The sequence below is a fragment of the Aspergillus tubingensis genome (genome assembly GCF_013340325.1).
Source record: "Aspergillus tubingensis WU-2223L DNA, scaffold_2, whole genome shotgun sequence".
NCBI lineage: Eukaryota > Fungi > Ascomycota > Eurotiomycetes > Eurotiales > Aspergillaceae > Aspergillus > Aspergillus tubingensis.
Window position 1 is genome coordinate 1,308,532 of NW_023336276.1, and position 20,140 is coordinate 1,328,671.

At 50.2% G+C, this 20,140-nt stretch overlaps 9 protein-coding genes across 9 annotated transcripts; 5 read left to right on the plus strand and 4 right to left on the minus strand.

The window, feature by feature from the left end:
* Positions 1–393: 393 nt before the first annotated feature.
* AtWU_01022 (WD-repeat protein) lies at positions 394–4,172 on the minus strand (the record flags this gene model as incomplete). The annotated part of the gene is made up of 3 exons (XM_035496137.1): positions 394–1,293; positions 1,347–3,166; positions 3,224–4,172. 3 exons carry the CDS (start codon positions 4,170–4,172, stop codon positions 394–396), a joined length of 3,669 nt encoding a protein of 1,222 aa, XP_035352030.1.
* A 1,142-nt stretch (positions 4,173–5,314) lies between these two features.
* Positions 5,315–6,705, plus strand: AtWU_01023 (bestrophin family protein; the record flags this gene model as incomplete). The annotated part of the gene is made up of 4 exons (XM_035496138.1): positions 5,315–5,445; positions 5,515–5,656; positions 5,714–6,255; positions 6,315–6,705. The coding sequence occupies 4 exons, from the start codon at positions 5,315–5,317 to the stop codon at positions 6,703–6,705; spliced, it is 1,206 nt and encodes a 401-aa protein (XP_035352031.1).
* Positions 6,706–7,152: 447 nt separating this feature from the next.
* AtWU_01024 (uncharacterized protein) lies at positions 7,153–7,707 on the plus strand (the record flags this gene model as incomplete). The annotated part of the gene is made up of 1 exon (XM_035496139.1): positions 7,153–7,707. The coding sequence occupies one exon, from the start codon at positions 7,153–7,155 to the stop codon at positions 7,705–7,707; it is 555 nt and encodes a 184-aa protein (XP_035352032.1).
* A 273-nt stretch (positions 7,708–7,980) lies between these two features.
* Positions 7,981–9,401, minus strand: AtWU_01025 (uncharacterized protein; the record flags this gene model as incomplete). The annotated part of the gene is made up of 7 exons (XM_035496140.1): positions 7,981–8,197; positions 8,253–8,407; positions 8,471–8,632; positions 8,685–8,798; positions 8,850–8,999; positions 9,053–9,202; positions 9,255–9,401. The coding sequence occupies 7 exons, from the start codon at positions 9,399–9,401 to the stop codon at positions 7,981–7,983; spliced, it is 1,095 nt and encodes a 364-aa protein (XP_035352033.1).
* Positions 9,402–9,650: 249 nt separating this feature from the next.
* Positions 9,651–12,395, plus strand: vp16 (tethering complex subunit VPS16; the record flags this gene model as incomplete). Its single annotated transcript, XM_035496141.1, has 6 exons — positions 9,651–9,795; positions 9,851–9,957; positions 10,004–10,132; positions 10,182–10,770; positions 10,820–12,090; positions 12,147–12,395. 6 exons carry the CDS (start codon positions 9,651–9,653, stop codon positions 12,393–12,395), a joined length of 2,490 nt encoding a protein of 829 aa, XP_035352034.1.
* Positions 12,396–12,447: 52 nt separating this feature from the next.
* Positions 12,448–13,088, minus strand: AtWU_01027 (Alb1 domain-containing protein; the record flags this gene model as incomplete). Its single annotated transcript, XM_035496142.1, has 3 exons — positions 12,448–12,645; positions 12,706–12,998; positions 13,073–13,088. The coding sequence occupies 3 exons, from the start codon at positions 13,086–13,088 to the stop codon at positions 12,448–12,450; spliced, it is 507 nt and encodes a 168-aa protein (XP_035352035.1).
* Positions 13,089–13,362: 274 nt separating this feature from the next.
* On the plus strand, positions 13,363–15,360 carry AtWU_01028 (ubiquitin-specific protease UBP1; the record flags this gene model as incomplete). Its single annotated transcript, XM_035496143.1, has 1 exon — positions 13,363–15,360. One exon carries the CDS (start codon positions 13,363–13,365, stop codon positions 15,358–15,360), a length of 1,998 nt encoding a protein of 665 aa, XP_035352036.1.
* Positions 15,361–15,755: 395 nt separating this feature from the next.
* Positions 15,756–16,464, minus strand: AtWU_01029 (EF-hand superfamily Ca2+-modulated protein; the record flags this gene model as incomplete). Its single annotated transcript, XM_035496144.1, has 3 exons — positions 15,756–16,122; positions 16,188–16,390; positions 16,462–16,464. The coding sequence occupies 3 exons, from the start codon at positions 16,462–16,464 to the stop codon at positions 15,756–15,758; spliced, it is 573 nt and encodes a 190-aa protein (XP_035352037.1).
* Positions 16,465–16,920: 456 nt separating this feature from the next.
* Positions 16,921–18,845, plus strand: AtWU_01030 (bifunctional C97 family peptidase/thioredoxin family protein; the record flags this gene model as incomplete). Its single annotated transcript, XM_035496145.1, has 4 exons — positions 16,921–16,956; positions 17,019–17,033; positions 17,086–17,307; positions 17,358–18,845. The coding sequence occupies 4 exons, from the start codon at positions 16,921–16,923 to the stop codon at positions 18,843–18,845; spliced, it is 1,761 nt and encodes a 586-aa protein (XP_035352038.1).
* Positions 18,846–20,140: the final 1,295 nt, after the last annotated feature.

Sequence of the window (20,140 nt, forward strand, 5' to 3'; positions counted from 1 at the left end):
GTTTGGACGGGATATCGAAGAGCTCTTTGTCCTGTTCCTGAAATTGCCTTGCTGGCAACACTGGGTGAATCCTTGGAAGGCTGGAGACGTAAGCGGCTGTCAGATCTACACCCGCCCGTCCAGTGGAGTGTACAGTTGTGAGTGGCTTGCATCGCTAGCAGGGTTGGCAGAACGGTCTAGCTCGTAACAGCATGCACCTCCGTGTAGACGTTCGTCATTCAATCCGGCCTAAAATGGTGTGTGTCTCTTGCAAACAGGCTTGGGCATCCTGAGCTCTCAGTCACTACAGTATCATGTCCAAGACCTTGAGTGCTGCGCCGCCAGCAATGTAGGTAATTGTATTTCGGACTTCGGTGGAGAATTCCCAATGGTGCTGCTAAATGAGGTGGAGTGTCACCGGGACAGCCAGCTACCCTTGTATGGAATGACTGTTTGTTTCTGCGGCCATCTCGGATATAGAATATTTCTTGGCCATATCCAGGAAATCTGATGGTTTCGCTTGGCTTCTACCATGAACGCGTCAATCGCTGGCTGGAACTCAGGCGCTGCGTCTAGTTGCAGTGAAGATCTAGAAGAGGTATTCGGACTACTTTCACTGTCCCGACTGTTAATGGCATCCGAAATGAGTTTAATGATGTCCTCGTTTCCACACTCCGTGGCATGTGTAAGCAGTTTTGTGCCATAGTGGTCCTCTGAATTTGGGTTCACTCTGCCGGTCTTGAGCAGTAGTGCAACGATGCTTCTATGGCCTCCCTGGCAGGCAAGAGCCAGTGGTGTCTTGCCATGGTTGTCCTGTACATCAGGATCGACCTCATCGTTCTCAAGTAGTAGCCCGACTATCACATCATGGCCATAATAAGAGGCCTGCGCGAGCGGCGTCTTACCACCGGCATCCCGACAGTTCGGGTCAGGTATCCCGGTACTCAGGAGTGACTTGACAATATTCCCATGTCCCGTGAGTGCAGCATGCAGTAGTGGAGTGCGTCCATACTTGTCCTTAGAGTTGAGGTCTTTGACTCCAAAGTCGAGCAGTATCCGAACAATACTTCCGTGGCCACGGTGTGCTGCTCGTGAGAGTAAAGTCATACCTCTACTGTCTTTCCGATTGGGATTAACTCTCCCGGTGTTCAGTAAGAAACTGACAACATCTTCATGCTGAGCATCTGCTGCGTAGACAATGGGTGTAAGCCCAGCATAATCCACGAAATCTGGATCGACCTTGCCGGTAGCAAGAAGCATCTTGATGATATTGAGATGGCCACGTCCCGCTGCATACCCAAGGGCGTTCTTCCACTAAAGGCCCGCATGTCGGGGCGTATCCCTTGCTTGCTGAGCAGGAGGCTGACTATACTCTCGTTACCATTATATGCTGCATGTGCGAGTGGCGATAGCCCACTATTGTCCACTTCGTTCACATCAATCCACCGCGTTGTTCGGAATAAGAAGGGGAAAGACCAAGATTGTCTGAGCAGGAGTTCCAGCACGTCAAATGTCCCATACTCTGCTGCGAGTGATAAGGCCGAACGACCATAGGTGCTCCTATAATTCAGATCGATATCTTTGTCTTGTAGTAGCGTCTGAACGGTACGATGTAATCCCAGCCATAATGCTCGCATCAGAGTGGTTGAGGGAGTGGGCTGATGTATAGATGCTGGCTCGTTATTGAACCCAAGACAGAAGGCTTCACCGCGGCGAATGATGTCCATTATCTGTGAGTGTGTCGTTGGGTCCTCTTCGATACCAGAGGATAAGACATGCTTGCTCCAATTTTTGACAGCATATTCAAGGAAGGGAGTCCTATTGAACTTCATTATAAGGTCCCTTTGGTCTTTTAAGGCCATTTTTGGATCCGTAGAATGGAGAAAACCCACACAAGCCTTCGCCAATATCCATTCTGAGTCATGCGGAATCAACGAAGCTTTCCACGTCAGGTCCGGAATTGGCTCACTTTTACCTTCCTTATACACCAAAAAATCTCTCGCGGTCTCGTGTAGGAGGTATATTCTTGAATCGATGATAGTGATGAAAAGACCACATATTTCCCGGATTGACCGTTTTGTTCGATGCTCTGGCTCGATCTCAAGCTGGTCTTCGGGTGATTTCCGGTCTAATACAGCCACTGCAGTAGCCATATCCGCCACCGTCAGAGGTGTATTTGCGGCAACGACAATATGTAAGATTTTCATCGCCCGATCGGGGTCTGGAGTGCGGCGTAATATCTGATCGTAAGCTTCGTCAAGGGAGCGCGGTAGTCTTCTGATCGCTGCACGTATACTAGTGGGAGTGACCGTCAATATATCGTCTAAGGTACTCATGATGTGATCGATCCACAGATATGTTCGATTTTGAACGGAGGTCAGCTCAGAGAGAAGAAGATTGCGCTCGTCTGCCAGAAGTTGTAGCCTGTCTGCAAGCTCCTCTACTCGAAGCTCTATGACCATATTGATCTCTCCCGCTATCTTCTGTACCTCATCGTTATCTTCTCCACGTAGGTGAATGGCTGGGAAGTTATTCTCTAGAGACTGAAACCTTCTCTGAATAGCGCTATATGGTCGACTGGTGACGAGAAATTTCAATTTCGAAGACGCCGTTGTGTTTTGGTAGAGGTTGGTCAAACATTCGGTCAGTTGTGATTGTTCGTCGCACCCACATTCATCCAAGGCATCCAGAACACAAATAACTTGCTCATCCGGAAGCTCCTCCGCCAGATCGCAAAGAATAGACCACAAGCTCCAGACCGATTGATATATGTGACCAGTCTCACTTTCGAACCTGGATCGGAGACGGTCGGAAAGCAGGCGCGGTATTTGCTCGAAGATCTGATGGAGAATGCAGCATAAAGCATCCACAAGGGATTTCCGATTCTCGAAATCCTCCTTGAAGAAGAAGTAGCAGACCACACTTGTCTCTGAACTAAGCAGAACTTCATTTAAAAGATATCTGGCCAGGACAGATTTTCCACAGCCAGGGTCGGCTGAAACCCAGAGAAGGCCCGGTCCATGGTTTTCTCTCCAATTCTGAAAGAGTTGATGGTTTGTGAACCATTGAAAAGTCCCCTCAACTCTTTGTGGGTTCCTATCCTTAGCATTTAGATAGTTGCAGGTATACAGCTGCTTGAGAACGTTGGCTTTCCACTCTGATGAATGTTCTTCGCGCGGTGTATTATCTATAACAATGTTAATATATTTCAATATCAACGCAGGAGCAATTATTGGGCACATACAGTGAGGCTCCATGTACATCAGGGCTTCTTTCGCTAAGGCTGCAGCTGCGCCTGCAGCATAAGCATGCCAGTCATCGTTTTTGTGAGAGTCACAATAATCGGAAATTCCACGAATGACAACGCATTGGAATTGGTCCATAAGTCCGGCAGCCTCCATCTCACAACACATAGCGCCACCTGACTCCCTTGCTATGCTGTCCCGCTTTGTGCCATCTTTGATGACACGGTTTCCTGACGCTATGATGCCATAGAAGACGCGTGACTCGTGAGGCAGTGTTCGCGGAGCTCGTTTCACGGCCTTAGCTGCGTCACAAGAGACACAGCTTTCCCCGTCCTGAGCGTGGATATAGTCCGCTGGGAACAAGATATCGGTCTCCGGCAGTGGCCTTTGATACTCTGTTAATGTGGGATATTTGCGCAACATATCCGACAGAAATACTGCAATCCGGTTTGCTCGGACTTGGTGGTCTGAGGCCATGTTTGCCATAGCCTTTCTCCACTCAGCAGGCGGAGGACACAGTACACCCTTCCTCTTGAACCCGTTTGTGGTTTCTTTACCCAAATCATATTCGACTACTCCTCCAATAAGACCGTCAGGAGCGCTTACAACCACATCCCCAAGACGAATATCGTTAGCAAGGCTAGGAATGCCACCACCTATGCCCACCAACAAACGAAGCTTGATTGCCGAGAAAGTGCGAATTAGGTGGATGGCGACGGCCGCCGCGGATGCCGTTCCCTGTGACCCCTTTGGGAGTGCCGCGAGCACAACATTGTGCCCACTCAAGGATCCAAGTATGTATATGTTTGGATCTTTTCTGTTTCCCAGAAGCATTCCATGCTCTTCGTCAAGCATGTATCGAGCCGCACTCAGTTCAACCTCCAAGGGGCATATTAATGCGACCGTGTACGCCTCGTTGTTAAGACGCCGTATGGAAGTGCTAGGCATTTTCCATCGGCCTGCCGTCAATGAGTTAGGAAGGAGAGAGTTTCTAGGATCATAAGGCCTAGAACATGCCCAAGGTCAGTATGCGACATATGAAGTTCCCAGTGAGGTGCGGAGAGCAGGGCTCAGCCTCGCGCTGATGACTCGTGCCTTCGTGCACCAATAAACACCGAGATCTTAAGATAGTACCGAAGGTACCATTTGAATATATAATCTCTGGTATGGTATCATGATTCCGCTTGACCTAACGCTGATGTTGTTGATGTAGCGAGAGAAAACGAAGGCCGGACATAGAAGCCCCTCCCCAAACCTTCTTGCTTCCCGAGATGAAGATAATCATTTTAAAAATGGGAGAACCGCGATTGGAGTGTGATGAACAACATTCGTTCGTATTACATCTTCCCAGCGCTTGCCAGGCGGCAAGCCGACGAACTGCAACGAGAGGATCGGCTCCCGCTAGTAGATAGTCGCAACAGAACCAAGTCTGTGCCACTCCAAAGGCGCCGAAACATAATTAATTCTGCGTAGGCTGATTCGAATAATATAGTTAGGACTGAAGAGATTCAAAGTTGTGGTTTTCACGTACTAGTCTTGACCTATCCCAAGTTATCCGAGGGAATATGTATCCACTTCTTATCATCACTTACAGCACATGATGCATTCGCAGCCCTCTATGATCTATCTGGGTTTTAACTTCTCCTACTATCCAAATTGGATATATCATCGTGGCCAAACCAGGTCAAAGTACGTGGAAGTCAACTGGTTGGCGGAGGTGTTGTGAGGAAATAGAGTTCTGGGCGAGGCAGCCCCGTGAAGATGGATTCACCAACCACAACATCCGGCGGCTGGTTGATCCCCCGCGAGTTGTCCCTAATTTCTGCACGATGATGCCACTCCTTATCTCGCACCAATTCCAAAGAGACTCATATGATATGGTCTGCCAGACAAGCGCACTAAATCAGGAGAGTCCTTTCACCAACGCCGACTCGCCCTATCGTTCCACCTCGACTAAGCAACTAACCCAAGTTTGACAAAGCGGACGGGCTGTTGACCGCTAGACGCAAATTCTTTCACGCTGTGTACAAAGACCACCTCTTCTATTTCTGTGTCTCTCCTCCCTCAGTCAGATTGAATTGGAGGCAAATATGCGATTGAATTTCAGTCAACCCCCGACACCGGCGTTGAGTCGGCAGAACACTACGTTCCTTAACAATGCGCATCACTATCGCGCAGGGACCCATCCGCATCTCCTGACGAGTCGGAGCAAGCCCCGAAGGTAAACAATATTGATGGCTCACAAGTTTGAATCTTACTATAACATTATGCTGAATACGCGCCATATCAGATGGCCTCTGGTGTTCCGGTTCATCAAAGGCGCTATCCACGCGGCCATTCTGCTGCCCGTCTTCCTGCACGCCGCATTCACAGCCTTTGTGGTCTATCTCGATATCTATGTCTTTGATACGGTTGGACTACCGAGCAGTATTGTAGGTCCCACTCACATGCATGTTATCGCGCTTTCAGATCTGATCATGCAACCGTAGATCCCATCCTTGTCTATAGTCGTGGGTTTGATGCTCGTTTTCCGCAACCAAACCTCCTACAACCGGTTCTGGGATGGGCGTAATGGAATGAATACAATTTATACGTGCATTCGCAACCTAGTCAGGACCATCGTCACAAACGGCTACAGCACTGCAGGTCCTCCCACTGCCGCGGAGAAAGAGGACATCGAGCGGACGATACGGATCCTCATGTCGATTCCCTTTGCAGTCAAGAACCATCTTCGCGCTGAATGGGGAGCGGCGTGGGCTCTAGGAAATGATGTAGCCGAGAACGGTGTCGCAGCGTTTAACCCCGATTATGCAAGTCTCCTTCCAGCTGGACTGGTGGGCCACGAGGATGAGGGGCTGGGATTACCGTTTCAACTAACCTTCTTCGTGGATGGGTTTATCAAGAGGGGAGTGGAGCGCGGCTGGTTCAACGCTCCTGGGGCAAGTCAAATGCAGGCTCAGTTGAATTCATTGATGGATGCCTATGGCAGAATGGAGACCATCAAGCTGACTCCTATTCCGGTTGCGCACTTGTAAGTCCCTTCATCTTGAACCACCCCTTTACCTCTCCACGCCAGCTCACATGTGAAAGGATCCACCAAAAACAAGTTCTCGCTCTCTTTGGTTGCGTTTTACCCTTCGGTATGGTTGACGATATGGGGTGGTGGACCGTTCCCATGGTCAGCCTAGTCATCTTCACCCTATATGGCATCGAAGGCATCGGCTCGCAATTAGAAGACCCTTTCGGGTACGACCGCAATGACATCAAGATGGATGCCATTGTCGGCGACGCCAAGACCGAAATTGAAGTCGTACTGGCCGAATGGCGCCGACTGATGGCGTCGCTCGAGTCAGGCTCGGTGACCGATAATGGCGATCAGCATCTCGGCAACGGTTTGGTTGTGGATGAGGAGGTTAAGGAGCAGAAATTCATGCCGCCTGATATGTTCCTCAAGCATCGCGCGAGACCATCCGGGCGATAAGTAGCTAGCCAGCTATTTCTGATTGCGATGGTTCCCGGAAACTGGGCGTTGTGGAGATCGAGCAGATCTAGCGTCACTAACAGGGAACTATCACCTTAGACCATCTCGGTTACAAGAGATCGACGCCCTATCAGCCTGTCAAGCATGCGAGTGATAACCTAGGAGGATAATTTCATCCTTGCGATCGTCAGGGGATATCTCCATCGAGTAATTCGGATCATTGCTGGACCAATCCGACATCGTCGACCTATCAAGTCTATAGTTTCTTTTTTTGTATTTTCCGAAATAGCTCCACTTTCTGTGCATGCCCTCAATATCATGAACATGAAAATGAACCATACATATAAAAGCCACCACGAGACCCCTCAAATACCAAACAACAAAAATTCATCATCAACTAAACAATCCCAAACCACCTTATCCACAAATCTTAAAACTCCCATCAAAATGAACCTCCTCCCCCTCCTCCTCACCCTCACCACCTTCCTCCTCCTCCCCCTCACAACAACAGCCTTCACCTCAACCTTCCAAAACTGCCAAAATCTCAACCGCCTCAACCAAACCGTCCACCGCGTCCACCCTCTCCTGGAAAGATTCTCCTCTGTGCACGCCTCCAAATCCCAATCAGCCGTCACCACAACCACCACCCTCGCCAACGGAACCACCATCACAGTCACAAACACTACCTCCTCCGCTGCAGTCGAGAGGATCGAAGGCGTTAGGGCTCTTCTTCTCTCCTCCCAGGAGAAGATCTATGGCCGGTTGAGTAACTGCTCGAGTGATGCGGTGGTAGCGCCCCGGAATATGCTGGTGAAGGGCAGCGTGAAGCGAGATGACGACGACGAGGACGATGAATCTTGCACTTTGACTGATGTTTTGGATCAGTTGGTGGATACGTTGGAGTGTGTGTTGAGCTTTGCGACGGGATTGTTGGAGACGATTCTTGATGGGGTTTTTGATTTGTTGAAGGATGTTATTGAGGGGGTGGAGAAGTTGTTGTAGTGTGTTTTATCATGTTTTTGGATAGGGGGTTAGAGGGGAGTTGGGAGCGGATCTTTAAACTGTATAATTGATTATAGGAGGAGGGCTTCGACGCTTATCAGGGAAATGATCCTTTGCTGGATCGTGTCGTGTTGCAAAATACCCATTTATATACTTGATATACTTGATATACTCGTCGAGTATAGTCATCAATTTACTTAATGAATTCTGTCACCGTTAGCCTGAGGATGGGTTGTAGAATTGCATTAAAGTATATGTACATGATTGTGTCAATCATAACGGTGCTTCTAATGTAAGCACCCCGTCCAATATTGAATCCGGGTTCGCGTACTCAAGCACCTGCGACACGGCCTGCAGGTCACTCCCGTATTGCAGGCTTCTATCCTCTTCGGGTTTGGCCACGATGATCCGATGTCGAAAGACCTTTCTGGCTGCTAGTGCTACGATTGAGGGCGTGAGGAAGTCGATGCCGTGTAATACGGCGAGGAGTCTGTTGCAATTAGTGCTTTGCTTTAGCATACAGGGAATGAATAGGATGATCTCACTTTGAAAATGACTTGAAATAGAGGTTTGACCGCGTTGATATTCCCCCAGCTACGGCGCGACTGAGCCGAAGGAACACGACTATGTCTTGTTGGTACCGGGCTATTTCGGCGCCCATGCTGACCGTGGTGCTTAGTTGTTGTAGTTGTTCAAGGAGCTGGTTGTTATGTTCTTGTTAGTGGGATTTGGTTCGATGACCAAGGTAGGGGGGGAGACGAACCGTGATATCTACATGAGGATGTCCTTTCTTCGTTTGAGCTTCTGGCTTGTGGATAACGGATGATGCGGACAGCTGGCCATCGGAGAGCCAGTCGTTGTTTTCTTCGAGGTAGACGTAGCCGTCTTCTGTGTCGTGAAAATGAGAGATGAACAGGTAGTCGTTCTAAGTGGGGTCAGTTCACTGAGTGATGGAAATATACCGGTGGCAGACATACTAGATGAGAGTTTAATTGTGGGGTTTCATCGCGCACTATAAGAGGTAGGAACAGAAAATAGGTTGGGGCTTTCAAGATTCCTGCCGGTGTGGTGAGTTGCTTCGAGTGCATTAACTGTATGAACCAGTCATTATCACATTCTGTTTTGGATGTAATTGTGTTTACCTCGAGAGCTTCGCGCTGGATATTGTCGTCCACATAGTTGAAGTGCTTAGCTATTACAACATTGACGACTTCCTGCTTGTGCTCGATAGGGGCTGACTTGAGGCGTCCTTTATGATCTCGAAGGTCATGATATGAGGATATCACACCCGCCTTATCTTATTAGCCTAGCAATAAAGTGGACCAAAACAGTCGAATTGACATACCGACTCAGTGGTCATTCGTGAGCGCGAAGGCCGAGCATAACTGCTCCTGTAAAGACCGGGAGGAAGTAACTCAGCACGAAAATCTTCTAAAGACGTAGCACTAGAGCAATCAAGAATGCTATAAGAGAGACCAAATGTATTTGTGCATATCTAAACAAGACATCAGTAAAATCGTAGATCACATCACGGGATTTTGAATTACCAGGGCGAGCTCCTTTGCGACGTCATGAATATTGGCGTCATTTGTGTCAATGCGACAGTGTTGGTGTGCCGCAAGACAAAGAAAGAGAGCTACTTCAAGATCAGATAATTCTGGAGCGAGTCTTGAGATTTCTGAGCCATCCTCCATGATAGTACTCTCGGGCAATTGACAGTCATGGTGGCAGCTGGGATAGTCCATGAATAATTACCCGCGCGATACATGGTCCAGCCACCTCAGGCACTATATCCCAATGCGGTTAGTGCCGGAGACCCGTCCGCATGTGAGCTCCAGGAGCTTCCCGATAGACAACAACATCCGGCTGGAGGGTCTTATCCCAGCACTATCTCCATCGGATCTGTATCGCTTCCCATCTATACATGACATTGCTCGGTGTCAATGGCGCCGTCAAATCCTCTGGCCAATTGGGAGAGACTAGGAGATAGCTTCTACCGGAAGGTCCCCATATACGATGCCATCTTCGACGATGATGTCGAATTAGAGAACTACATCATCGCTGGCGCTCCCTACGGAGGGGCTATTGGTATGTGCAATGGTTACAATATTATCTGTTTCTAAACATGCTGATATATTTCCAGCGCTGCACCGCGATGAGAGCAAACCGTACAGGTTCCGTGATGCTCAGACCGCCAAGTCGAGCATTGACATTTACTCATGCTCGGGGAAGCACATCAATCGAATCAATGTCAGTCAGGTATTGACTCCACGTAGGCACGTTCTAACGTTTGTAGTGGGAATACGGCACGATTCGCGGTCTCGGCTGGTCCGACAAGGAAGAACTCCTGGTGATCACGGAAGACGGCACTGTCAGACGCTATTTTGGCCTACACGGCGACTTCACCTCATTTTCTCTGGGAAATGTAACACTCCTTTCCACGTGCTGCTCTGCTGAAACTGACACCCGCTTAGGGAGCTGAAGACTACGGTGTGAGGGCTTGCCGATTCTGGACCTCCGGCTTTGTTGCCCTGCTCTCTAACAACCAACTGGTTGCTGTGTCGAATTACGACGAGCCGCGACCTAGGCTCCTGGCTCCTTGTCCGGAAGGAGAAGTCTCGTCGTGGTCACTGATACCTCCGGCTTATACGCTGTCTCGCTCAGTTGAAGTTCTACTTGCCGTTGACAAGACAGTCTACTTGGTCGACCCCACGGAAGCCGAAGACAAAGTCCTTCAAAATGGGCCGTTCAAGCATGCAAGCGTGTCGCCAACCGGAAGATTCGTTGCTCTAATCACCGCTGAGGGCAAGGTATGGGTAGTCAGCAGTGACTTCCAAAGCAAATACAGCGAATATGACCCAGAATCGCGAGTCACTCCTCGGACAGTCGACTGGTGCGGAGATGATGCCGTTGTCATCGCATGGGAAGACGAGGTACATCTCATCGGGCCTAATGGCGTTGCGGCGAGATATTACTATGACGGCACTGTCCATGTCGTGCCTGAGTTTGACGGTGTGCGTTTAATTACCAACGACACCTGCGAGTTCTTGCACAAAGTTGTTGGTAAGTAATCCTCGTTTAGTCTAGGAACACACATCTGATGGTCTGCAAGATGTCACCGAGGCGATCTTCCGGCTCGGATCTACGTCACCCGCCTCAGTCCTCCTGGACTCTATAGACCTTCTGGAGAAGAAGTCGCCCAAAGCCGACGAGAACATCCAACGTATCCGGCCAAGTTTGCCCGAGGCGGTTGACACTTGTGTCAAAGCTGCTGGTCATGAGTTTGACACATATTGGCAGAAGCGCTTGTTAAAGGCAGCGTCGTTCGGAAAGTCTGTTCTTGACTTGTACAACAGCGATGAATTTGTCGAAATGACTGAGAAACTCCGGGTGCTGAAAGCAGTGCGAGACTACCAGATAGGACTGCCGCTTTCCTATGAGCAATACATGCGCCTTACTCCTGAAAGGCTCATTGAGCGGTTGGTAAACAGGCATGAATACCTGCTTGCGATCCGCATTTCGGAATATCTTGAGCTTCCTGCCGATAGGATATACGTTCATTGGGCAAGCCAGAAGGTCAAAGTATCCACAGTGGACGATGATGCCCTCTGCAAGCTCATTGTCCAGCGACTGGAAGGCAAACCAGGCATATCCTTTGAATTGATCGCGCAAACAGCTTACGATGAAGGACGTGCTCACTTGGCGACTCAGCTGCTGAACCACGAACCAAGAGCTGGGAAGCAAGTGCCCTTGCTCTTGGACATGGAAGAAGACGAGATTGCCTTGGATAAGGCCATCGAAAGTGGAGACGTTGATCTAGTGAACTACGTCCTTCTGCATCTTAAGACTAAACTACCGCTTGCCAGTTTCTTCAGAACGATAAACACACGCCCTATGGCGTCTGCCCTTGTGGAGACGACTGCCAGAGGACAGGACACCGAGTTGTTGAAGGACCTCTTCTACCAAGATGATCGGCCTATTGATGGCTCCAATGTCCTTCTCTCCGAGGCGTTGGACGCAACGGACCTGCCGCGCAAGACCGAAAAGCTCCAGCTCGCATCACGTCTACTGTCAGACTCAAAAGATCCTTCTGTGGTGTTACAGCAGAAACTACTAAACGAAGCATCCCAGTTGCTGAAGGTCCAGGAGGCCCTCGACAAGGACCTTGCGGATCGTTCAGAGTTCCTTGGCTTAAGCTTGAATGAGACAATCTACAGACTGATAAGATCAGGCTACGGAAAAAGAGCACAGAAGATACAGAGCGAGTTCAGGATGCCAGAGAAAACTTTCTGGTGGTTGAGATTAAGGGCCTTGGTAGCTAAGCGTGACTGGGGTGAGCTGGAAGAAATCGGGAAAAACAAAAAGTCCCCGATTGGATGGGAGGTAAGTCGGCCAACAACCCCAGAATATGCGCCCGCATGCTCACGGATAAATAACAGCCATTTTATAACGAGGTTTTGGGAGCTGGAAATACAAAGCTCGCTTCGTTATTTGTTCCCAAATGCACCAATTTGCCGGCTGAGGACAAGATGGAAATGTGGGTGAAATGCGGCATGATTGCGAAAGCCGGCGAAGAAGCCTTCAGGGCAAAGAATGTCAACGCCCTTGAGCTCCTCCAGGCGAGGGCTTCAGGACCAGCCGCCGTTGAGATCGAACGGATGATCAACCAGCTTAGACCGCGGAAGTAGATAGCTGGCGCAACCATGGCGGTATTTCCTTGGCAAGATAAACGTCCACGCATCAGGTGATATCATCGTCCACGTCAATGCCTTCGTGTTCCTCCACAACGGGAGCCTGAGTGACAGGGGCCGGCTTCGAACGTTTCGCTGGCTTAGAAGCCGCAGCATCGTCCATCATGGCATCGTCCATGTTATCGTCAGCCTCGTTGAGGGCTTCGAACATTGACTTCGTTTTACGGTTCAGATCCTCCCATTCAGCCTAGACACTCATTTCGTCAGAGATATTGACCAATCATGATGAAAAGTCTGGCGTCCTTACCCTACGAGCCTTGACGGATTTGGCGCGGCCCTCACTTTTAACGACCTTCTTCTCCAGCTGGTCCATCACGGCCTCTGCTCTTTCAACACCCTTTTGTTGTCTCAAGCGCTGCGCTCTAGTTTTAGCTTTGCCTTTTGACGATTTCTTCGAAACGCCTGCATTAGCGCGTTCCGATAGGATCGAATCCCGCTGTACTGTAGTTTCTTCGGCCCGCGGAAGAGATGTGATTGACTTGTCGACATCGAGACTGGGGGAAGCTGCCCGCCTCGCAGCGCGGGAATGTTTTGACTGGGCTAGACAGGGGCATTATGTTAGCATTGAACATGCATTTCTGAAGCAATAATCCTGTAGGAATAGCTGTACTCACGCCTAGATTTCGCCATGATTGATGCAGGGGAAATTTAGATTGGTATTTTCCTGCATGCCCGCAGGTGAACAATTTGTTGTGGAGCCGGGCATTATCGATAAAACCTTTCCGGGTGGCGGAAGACACCTGGAGCGCACTCGGCCGCTGCTTATTCTGCGACGCAACACTGGCTGCTCAAGTCGATCCAGTCGTCACTTCGCCAGACGTGGTCGTCGCCTCTTAACTGCTCTGCTAAGTGATGTCAATGTCCTCGTCCCTATGCCGTGGACTTTGCCTCCTTTTCATCAGCCATGAATGCTCGCAGAGAGGGGATTAACTTCCTCACTCCGAATCCCTTCAACGTGCAGCGCAGCAACTATGAAACAGTACTGCAGCAACTGCAGGGCAATCCATCCTTAGTTGCCTCTATATTAGTGACGCTCATCACTCTGTATTTTACCATCAGCTATTGGGGTCCAGCTTCGTTGTCGGTGGCTCAGATAGCCTGGAATTTACTAGTCCATTTGACACCTTCTCGACTGATTGCCGCCCTGGATTCCCAGACACGGAATTCCGATACGACCGACGAGAACCCTCTTTCGATGACCTTTGAGGCCAAAAGTGAAGCGATGCAACGGATACTTGGCCTTGACGATACCTCCTTCTCCTCCCTCTTCCCTCGCGCTCCGGCTTTCTCGAGTTTCGGGACCTCGCTCTTAAGCAGCAAGAACAACGTACCGCCAGGGCTCGGAAACTGGGATAATTCGTGTTATCAGAATAGCATCATACAAGGACTGGCATCTCTCCAGTCGTTGGAGAAGTTTCTGGATCAGAATGTTGAGCAGCTAGGAGAGAAAGCCCTTATGTCCACGCATCAAGCTTTGAAGGATATCATAGAGCGACTCAATAGCGCAGACAGCAATGTCCAACGTCTGTGGACCCCGGCGGATCTCAAATCGATGAGCAGCTGGCAGCAGCAGGATGCACAGGAGTACTTCTCGAAGATTGTTGATCAGTTGGATCTGGAAGTCCAGCAGGCGACTCGGCGACACACGCGCAACTTGGGCCTGAAGATGGCAGGACCGCAGGAACATGTGATTGGGTCTGGTTCGTCACAGGAGCTACAAGAAAACAGTGGGGCGGAGTCACGGTCAACTGGAAACCAGGTTTTTCGGAACCCGTTGGAAGGTCTTCTTGCGCAAAGAGTGGGCTGCATCCAGTGTGGTTGGACCGAAGGGCTCTCGCTCATTCCCTTCAACTGCTTGACTGTCCCGCTCGGTCCAAAGTTCGAGTACGACATCCGAGAGTGTCTCCATCATTACATGCATTTGGAGCCCATTGAGGGAGTGGAATGCGCAAAGTGCACTTTGTTGCGGGTACAGTCTCAGCTATTGAACCTGCTGAAGCAAATCAGCGATGATGAGGAGACTCCGAGTGCTACTCCGGAATCACCAAAAATATCAGATGCGCTTCGAAGCTCCGCACAGGAACGCTTACAGGCCGTTGAGCAGGCGTTGGGAGAGGAGGACTTTGCAGAGAAGACGCTCTCTCAGAAATGCCATATTCCCGGAAAAAATCGCGTGTCGACGACTAAGTCAAGACAGGCCGTGGTTGCCAGGCCCCCACAGTGCCTAGTTATTCACATCAATCGCAGCATGTTTGATGAAACTACAGGAATGCTCCGGAAGAATTACGCGGCCGTCAAGTTTCCCAATGCCCTCAACTTGAACCCATGGTGCTTAGGCGGAGTTTCTAAAAATGGGGAACCAAATCTTGAAGCCTGGGAGACCAATCCCAGCGTATCCATGCTCTCGCATGCAGGAAGAGGCACAACTGCAGGCGGTCACTATCAGTTGCGTGCTGTGATCACTCATTACGGCCGTCATGAGAATGGCCATTACATATGTTACAGAAAATATCCAACCGACAGTTTTCCGGCCCACGTCCCGGACGCAATTATCGAGGCAGATGGAGACAAGGAGAGAGACGAGCGTTGGTACAGGCTAAGCGACGAAGACGTGCAGATGGTCAGCGAAGCGAGCGTCATGTCTCAGGGCGGTGCCTTCATGCTCTTCTACGAGGCAGTTGACGGCTACTCCCCGGAGGCTGCAGAGGACGTGGATTCTGGCTTGGCGGAAGAGGAGGGTTCAGCGCCTTCTTCTAGCTGCACACCATCGGAGACCATGTCCACAACATCTGCTGCCACAGGAGACTCCACGTCCGATGTATCGCAAGCGACCAGCGTCTCAACGGCGTTAAATGTTGAACCTCGGTCTGAGAAGTCCCTGCTCACGTCCGACGTTGACTGAACCGTTTGTGACTCGATTACCCAACCTTGCTCTGCCCGATTGTGTATATCAGCATTATATGATACCCCGAGTACGACTCTTTAGAAAGCGTTTATCCACATGTTCTTGACTGTTTGCTCTACGTTTTGCTCTGGAATAATCGACGAGACGTGAACACGGCTTTGTATAACACTGTATGTACTTGATATCTGATTATCGCTTTATAGCTAAAGTACACTATTTTTGGCACTCCATAACCGATCCTGTATAATCCCAAGAAGCATGCCATATGTCCCAACACCCTGTCCCAGGTAGTAAATAACACCAAGTAACCAGGATTAATCACATACCCAACGCCCGCTGAAATATCAATCCAACCATCCCATATCCCCAACTAAGCAAACCAAAAAAGACAATCAAAACACCCCGGCCCTAGTCATAACATCATGGAACTGCTCCAACGTAACCCCAGCATGCACTCCGGCCCCACCATTCGCCTCCAAAATCATATCCTTCAACAATTCATCCCCAAGATCATCCTCCTTCAACTCGCGCGCAATCCTCTTCAAATGGTTAAACGTAATCAATCTCCCCGACCCCCTCGTAAATAACCGATACGCCGCATCCACCTCCGCCGCCATCGCATCATCAGACCTAGATCGTAGCTTCGCTGCCGCGACAGCCAGAAACGGCTCGTACAGCACGTACCCGGTATCCGTGGGGTCAACGGCCGAGATGATGGAGTGGAGTTCTTCGCTGTCGGTGGGGTCGAGACCGAGGGCTCTATTGTTGCACTGAGTTAAAGATCCTTTCGTCGCAAGTGGATGTCTAGGGAAGAGAAGCCGTACACCAAAGCCTTGCGCACATCACCGCGTGGAATCACGCCTTCCTTTTGATCTGCGAATTCCTCGACGGTCTCGGAGAAGAGGTGGAATACTTCTTTGATTTCGTTCTCTTCCGATGCGCTGATGTCGTTCTCTTTAGCGAGTTTGGATTGGCGTGCGCGTTTGGGCGCGGGGCCGCTGCTTGGGGCGCTGCGCTTTTTGGGGGGCTGGGAGTAGTGGTGGTGGTTAGCGCATTGAGAGAGAGTATGTACATGCGATAAGCACAATGGTGACTTACCATGGTACCGTTTGGTTATGTATGCTCTTTGGTAGTGTGTAGGTAGATGTTAAGCTGTCGCAAACTGCGATGATGTCAAGGGAAAGGGTGGTTGGAGATAAGGCGCGGCGGCGGATGAGCCATGGACATTTGGTAGGCTGGTAAGGATCGGGATTTGCCGATTTACATCGCACTGCCGTTGGGAGTCCGGATGGGGATGTCGATGACTCCGAGGAAGATGAGGTGAGAAGAAGATGGGTTGCTTCCATTGTCTTCGATTGCAGTTAATCTCGTGATGGCCGGCGGGCTGCTGACGTAACCCCGCGATGCCTGGAGGTTCTTCTTGTTACTTCTTCAGCTGCGTTTGCGCCGGCGAGGATTACATTTCCCAGGCATTTCGGAGTTGCGATTCAGTCTTCCTGGAGCTTTCTCATACTTCGCAGCTTTGATTTGAAGTCCTCTGTGTCAGCAGCCGTCATCATGGATGTCGAGCTGTATGTCTATGACCTATCCAAGGTGATTCCCATAGCTTCACGTGTACATGTTTAGTCAAGGAGTCATGGGCTAATGCGGAACAGGGTCTTGCGCGAATGGTGAGACACGCATTGGTTGTGGCAGAGTCGCCTCGTGTCTAACTTCGTCTAGTATTCACTGGCCCTGACGGGAACGCAAATCGATGCCATCTACCACACATCGTTGGTGCTGAACGGTGTCGAGTATTACTTTGGCCAGGGCATCCAAACGGCCGTCCCCGGCAGTACTCATCATGGACAGCCCATGGAGAAGCTGCATCTTGGCAAGACCGAGCTCCCCATGGATGTGATCGAAGAATACATCCAGTCGCTTGCGGAAATCTACACCCCTGAGGTAAGAGCCCGTATCCCCAGCCCGGTCATCTCTCTAACCCGGCCGTCCAGTCCTACGACCTCTTCTTGCACAATTGCAACAACTTCACACAGGATTTGGCCATGTTTGCTCTCGGCAAAGGTATCCCTGAGCATATTCAAAACCTGCCGCAGACCTTCCTGAGCACCCCTTTTGGGCAAATGATGAAGCCCCAGATCGAAATGGCCCTGCGCGGTGTAACCCAAGGCACTGGCGCTGGCACTGGCACAGTCGGCACTCAAACGCCCTCCACCAGCGCACCAACCGCCCCTGCGCAACCTGCCCCCGTTACTCAAGGTTCTGTGCGCATCGCAAGCAACCTCGCCCAGCTCGAGCACCACCTAGCTGCCGCCGCCGACTCATGCGCCGTCATCTTCTTCACCTCGGCCACCTGTCCGCCCTGCAAAATGGTCTACCCGACGTACGACGAACTCGCCGAGGAAGCAGGCGCCAAAGCCACCCTCATCAAAGTCGACATCAGTACTGCCATGGATGTCAGCATGAAATACAGCGTCCGAGCAACCCCAACCTTCATGACCTTCCTGAAGGGCCAGAAGCTCGATGAATGGTCCGGCGCCAACCCAGCCCAACTACGAGGCAACGTCCGTCTCCTTCTGGAAATGGCCCATCCTCCCCATCGTCACCAGCAACTCCGTCTCCCCAGCCTCCAACGCCCCATCTCTAACTATGTCACCTACAAGAAAGTACCCCCTCTTGACAAGCTCGTCCAGAAACTCAGCCCTCACCACGAAGACCCCCGCCTCCTCTCCATGATCACCTACCTGAAACACCGCACCTCCTCTTCCACCCCAGCAGCAGACACCCCCTTACCCCAAGACCTCCCAACCTTCGCCACCTATCTACAAAGCACCTACGGCTCTCTAGTTCTAGACCACCTATTCGCTCTCGTCGACCTCACCCGCCTGCTCTTCCTCGACCCCCGCGTATCCAGCTACTTTGCCGAAGAGCCCGACCACAAGACCCTCCTCACCCTCTTATCCCCATCTGCTGGCCTCTCCAAATGCCCTTACAACCTCCGCATCGTTATGCTCCAACTCTGCTGCACCCTCTTCTCCACCCCTCTCTACCGCGACCAACTCACTACCTCCTCCTCTTCTCTCCTCCAAACCCTCCTCCACCTCACCACCTCCTCCCTCCTCGACTCCCACACTAACCTCCGCGTGGTCGCCGCCTCCCTCGCCTACAACCTCGCCGCGCTTAACCACAACGCCCGCTTCGCCGGCCACACCGACCCGCTATCCGAGGAATCCCAGGTCGAGCTGACTGCGTCGCTCGTGGAAGCTATCACCCAGGAAGAAGAGAGCCAGGAGGCTCTCCACGGGCTTCTCTTCGCTCTGGGACTGCTCGTCTACGAAGCTAGTCCGGACAGCGCGGTCGTGGATCTCTGCAATGCCATGGGGATTGCAGAGACGATAGTCGCGAAGAAGAATGTTCCGAGTGTAGCGAAGGAGCCGTTGATCAAGGAGGTGGGAGAGGAGTTATTGGCGAAGGGGCTGTAGAATACCTACCACGTAACTAATACTCAGGTTGATTTTTCCTATACATGGCTTAGATGGGTTAGTTGGATAATCACTTAATAGATGATGTACTGTATTACTTACACTACTTGAACCGATTTATTCCTTCGTCTTTATCTCTACCTAGCACTGTTAGTTTACGTACCTTACATTCAATCTCCTTCTACGACTATATCACGCATATTCTACCGGTATCCTAATCCATACACATCCTCCAAACGACACAAGTATATCCCTCATCTCATCTCATCTCATCTCATCCTCTCTCATATCATTCCAAATCTCTAAACCCCTCAGCAAAGTGAAACAAAACCCCTCACTCATCACCGATAGGATAGACTACAATCAATAATTGCCTGACATCAGCACCACCACCACCACAAAACCGAGGGGGTAACGGCATAGAAATCAATAGTTTCCTTCCATCAACAGTGTCTCGTGATGACTGACTGACACTTTCATTCAGCACAGATCACCAACCGACCATAGTCTTCATAAGTACCTTACATGAAAAAAACAAAGCATCCAACACTACTAATGTCTGGCACTAGTACCATGAAACGATAGTAAATAGGTACCAATTGTGTGGTTAGGTGCTGTAGATGGTGGCTGGCTGGCGGGCTGATGGCAGTAAAAAAGGAATTATACTGCTACTACTGCATGTGCTGCCTAGCTTTGCTTTTGTTTTTGTCTGCTCTAAGTACAGCGGGGGATATGTAGTACTCAGCTGTTACAGGAGTCGCTAGTTACTAGTCTCTCTCTCTTCTACACTAGGATGTCGAACTAATGGGAGTTGCGTCGGATATAGCCGTGCAGGTACTTGTGTCATCTGTTCAGGTGGGATTGTGGGTCAGATAGTTTGGTAGTCATTACAGTTAGGATGGTATAGGATGGGATCTATTATAGTAGGATAGAATTATTGTGTTATCAGACCACTTCATTTTCGGTGGTTATTGTTCATTGATTCGTTCATTCACATGATGTGAATGTAGTTAAGTATTACCATACTAAATAGGAAATAGGAAGATAATCAAGTAGTGAAACAAAGGCCATCGCTGCATGAATTAATGGGGTATGTCGCTGAGCTATGCAATATGCAATCCATCTAAAGTAACGCGGGAGCTGTTCTGTGTAACACGCTCGGGGTATGAGAATGAAGGGGAAAAACGAAACAAGGAAGCGCCAGGAAACAACATGATGACATACAAGACGGGGTATCTGAACATCCGACGCTGATAACAAAAAGAAAAGTGACAAAAGAAAGGGGCAATAATTAG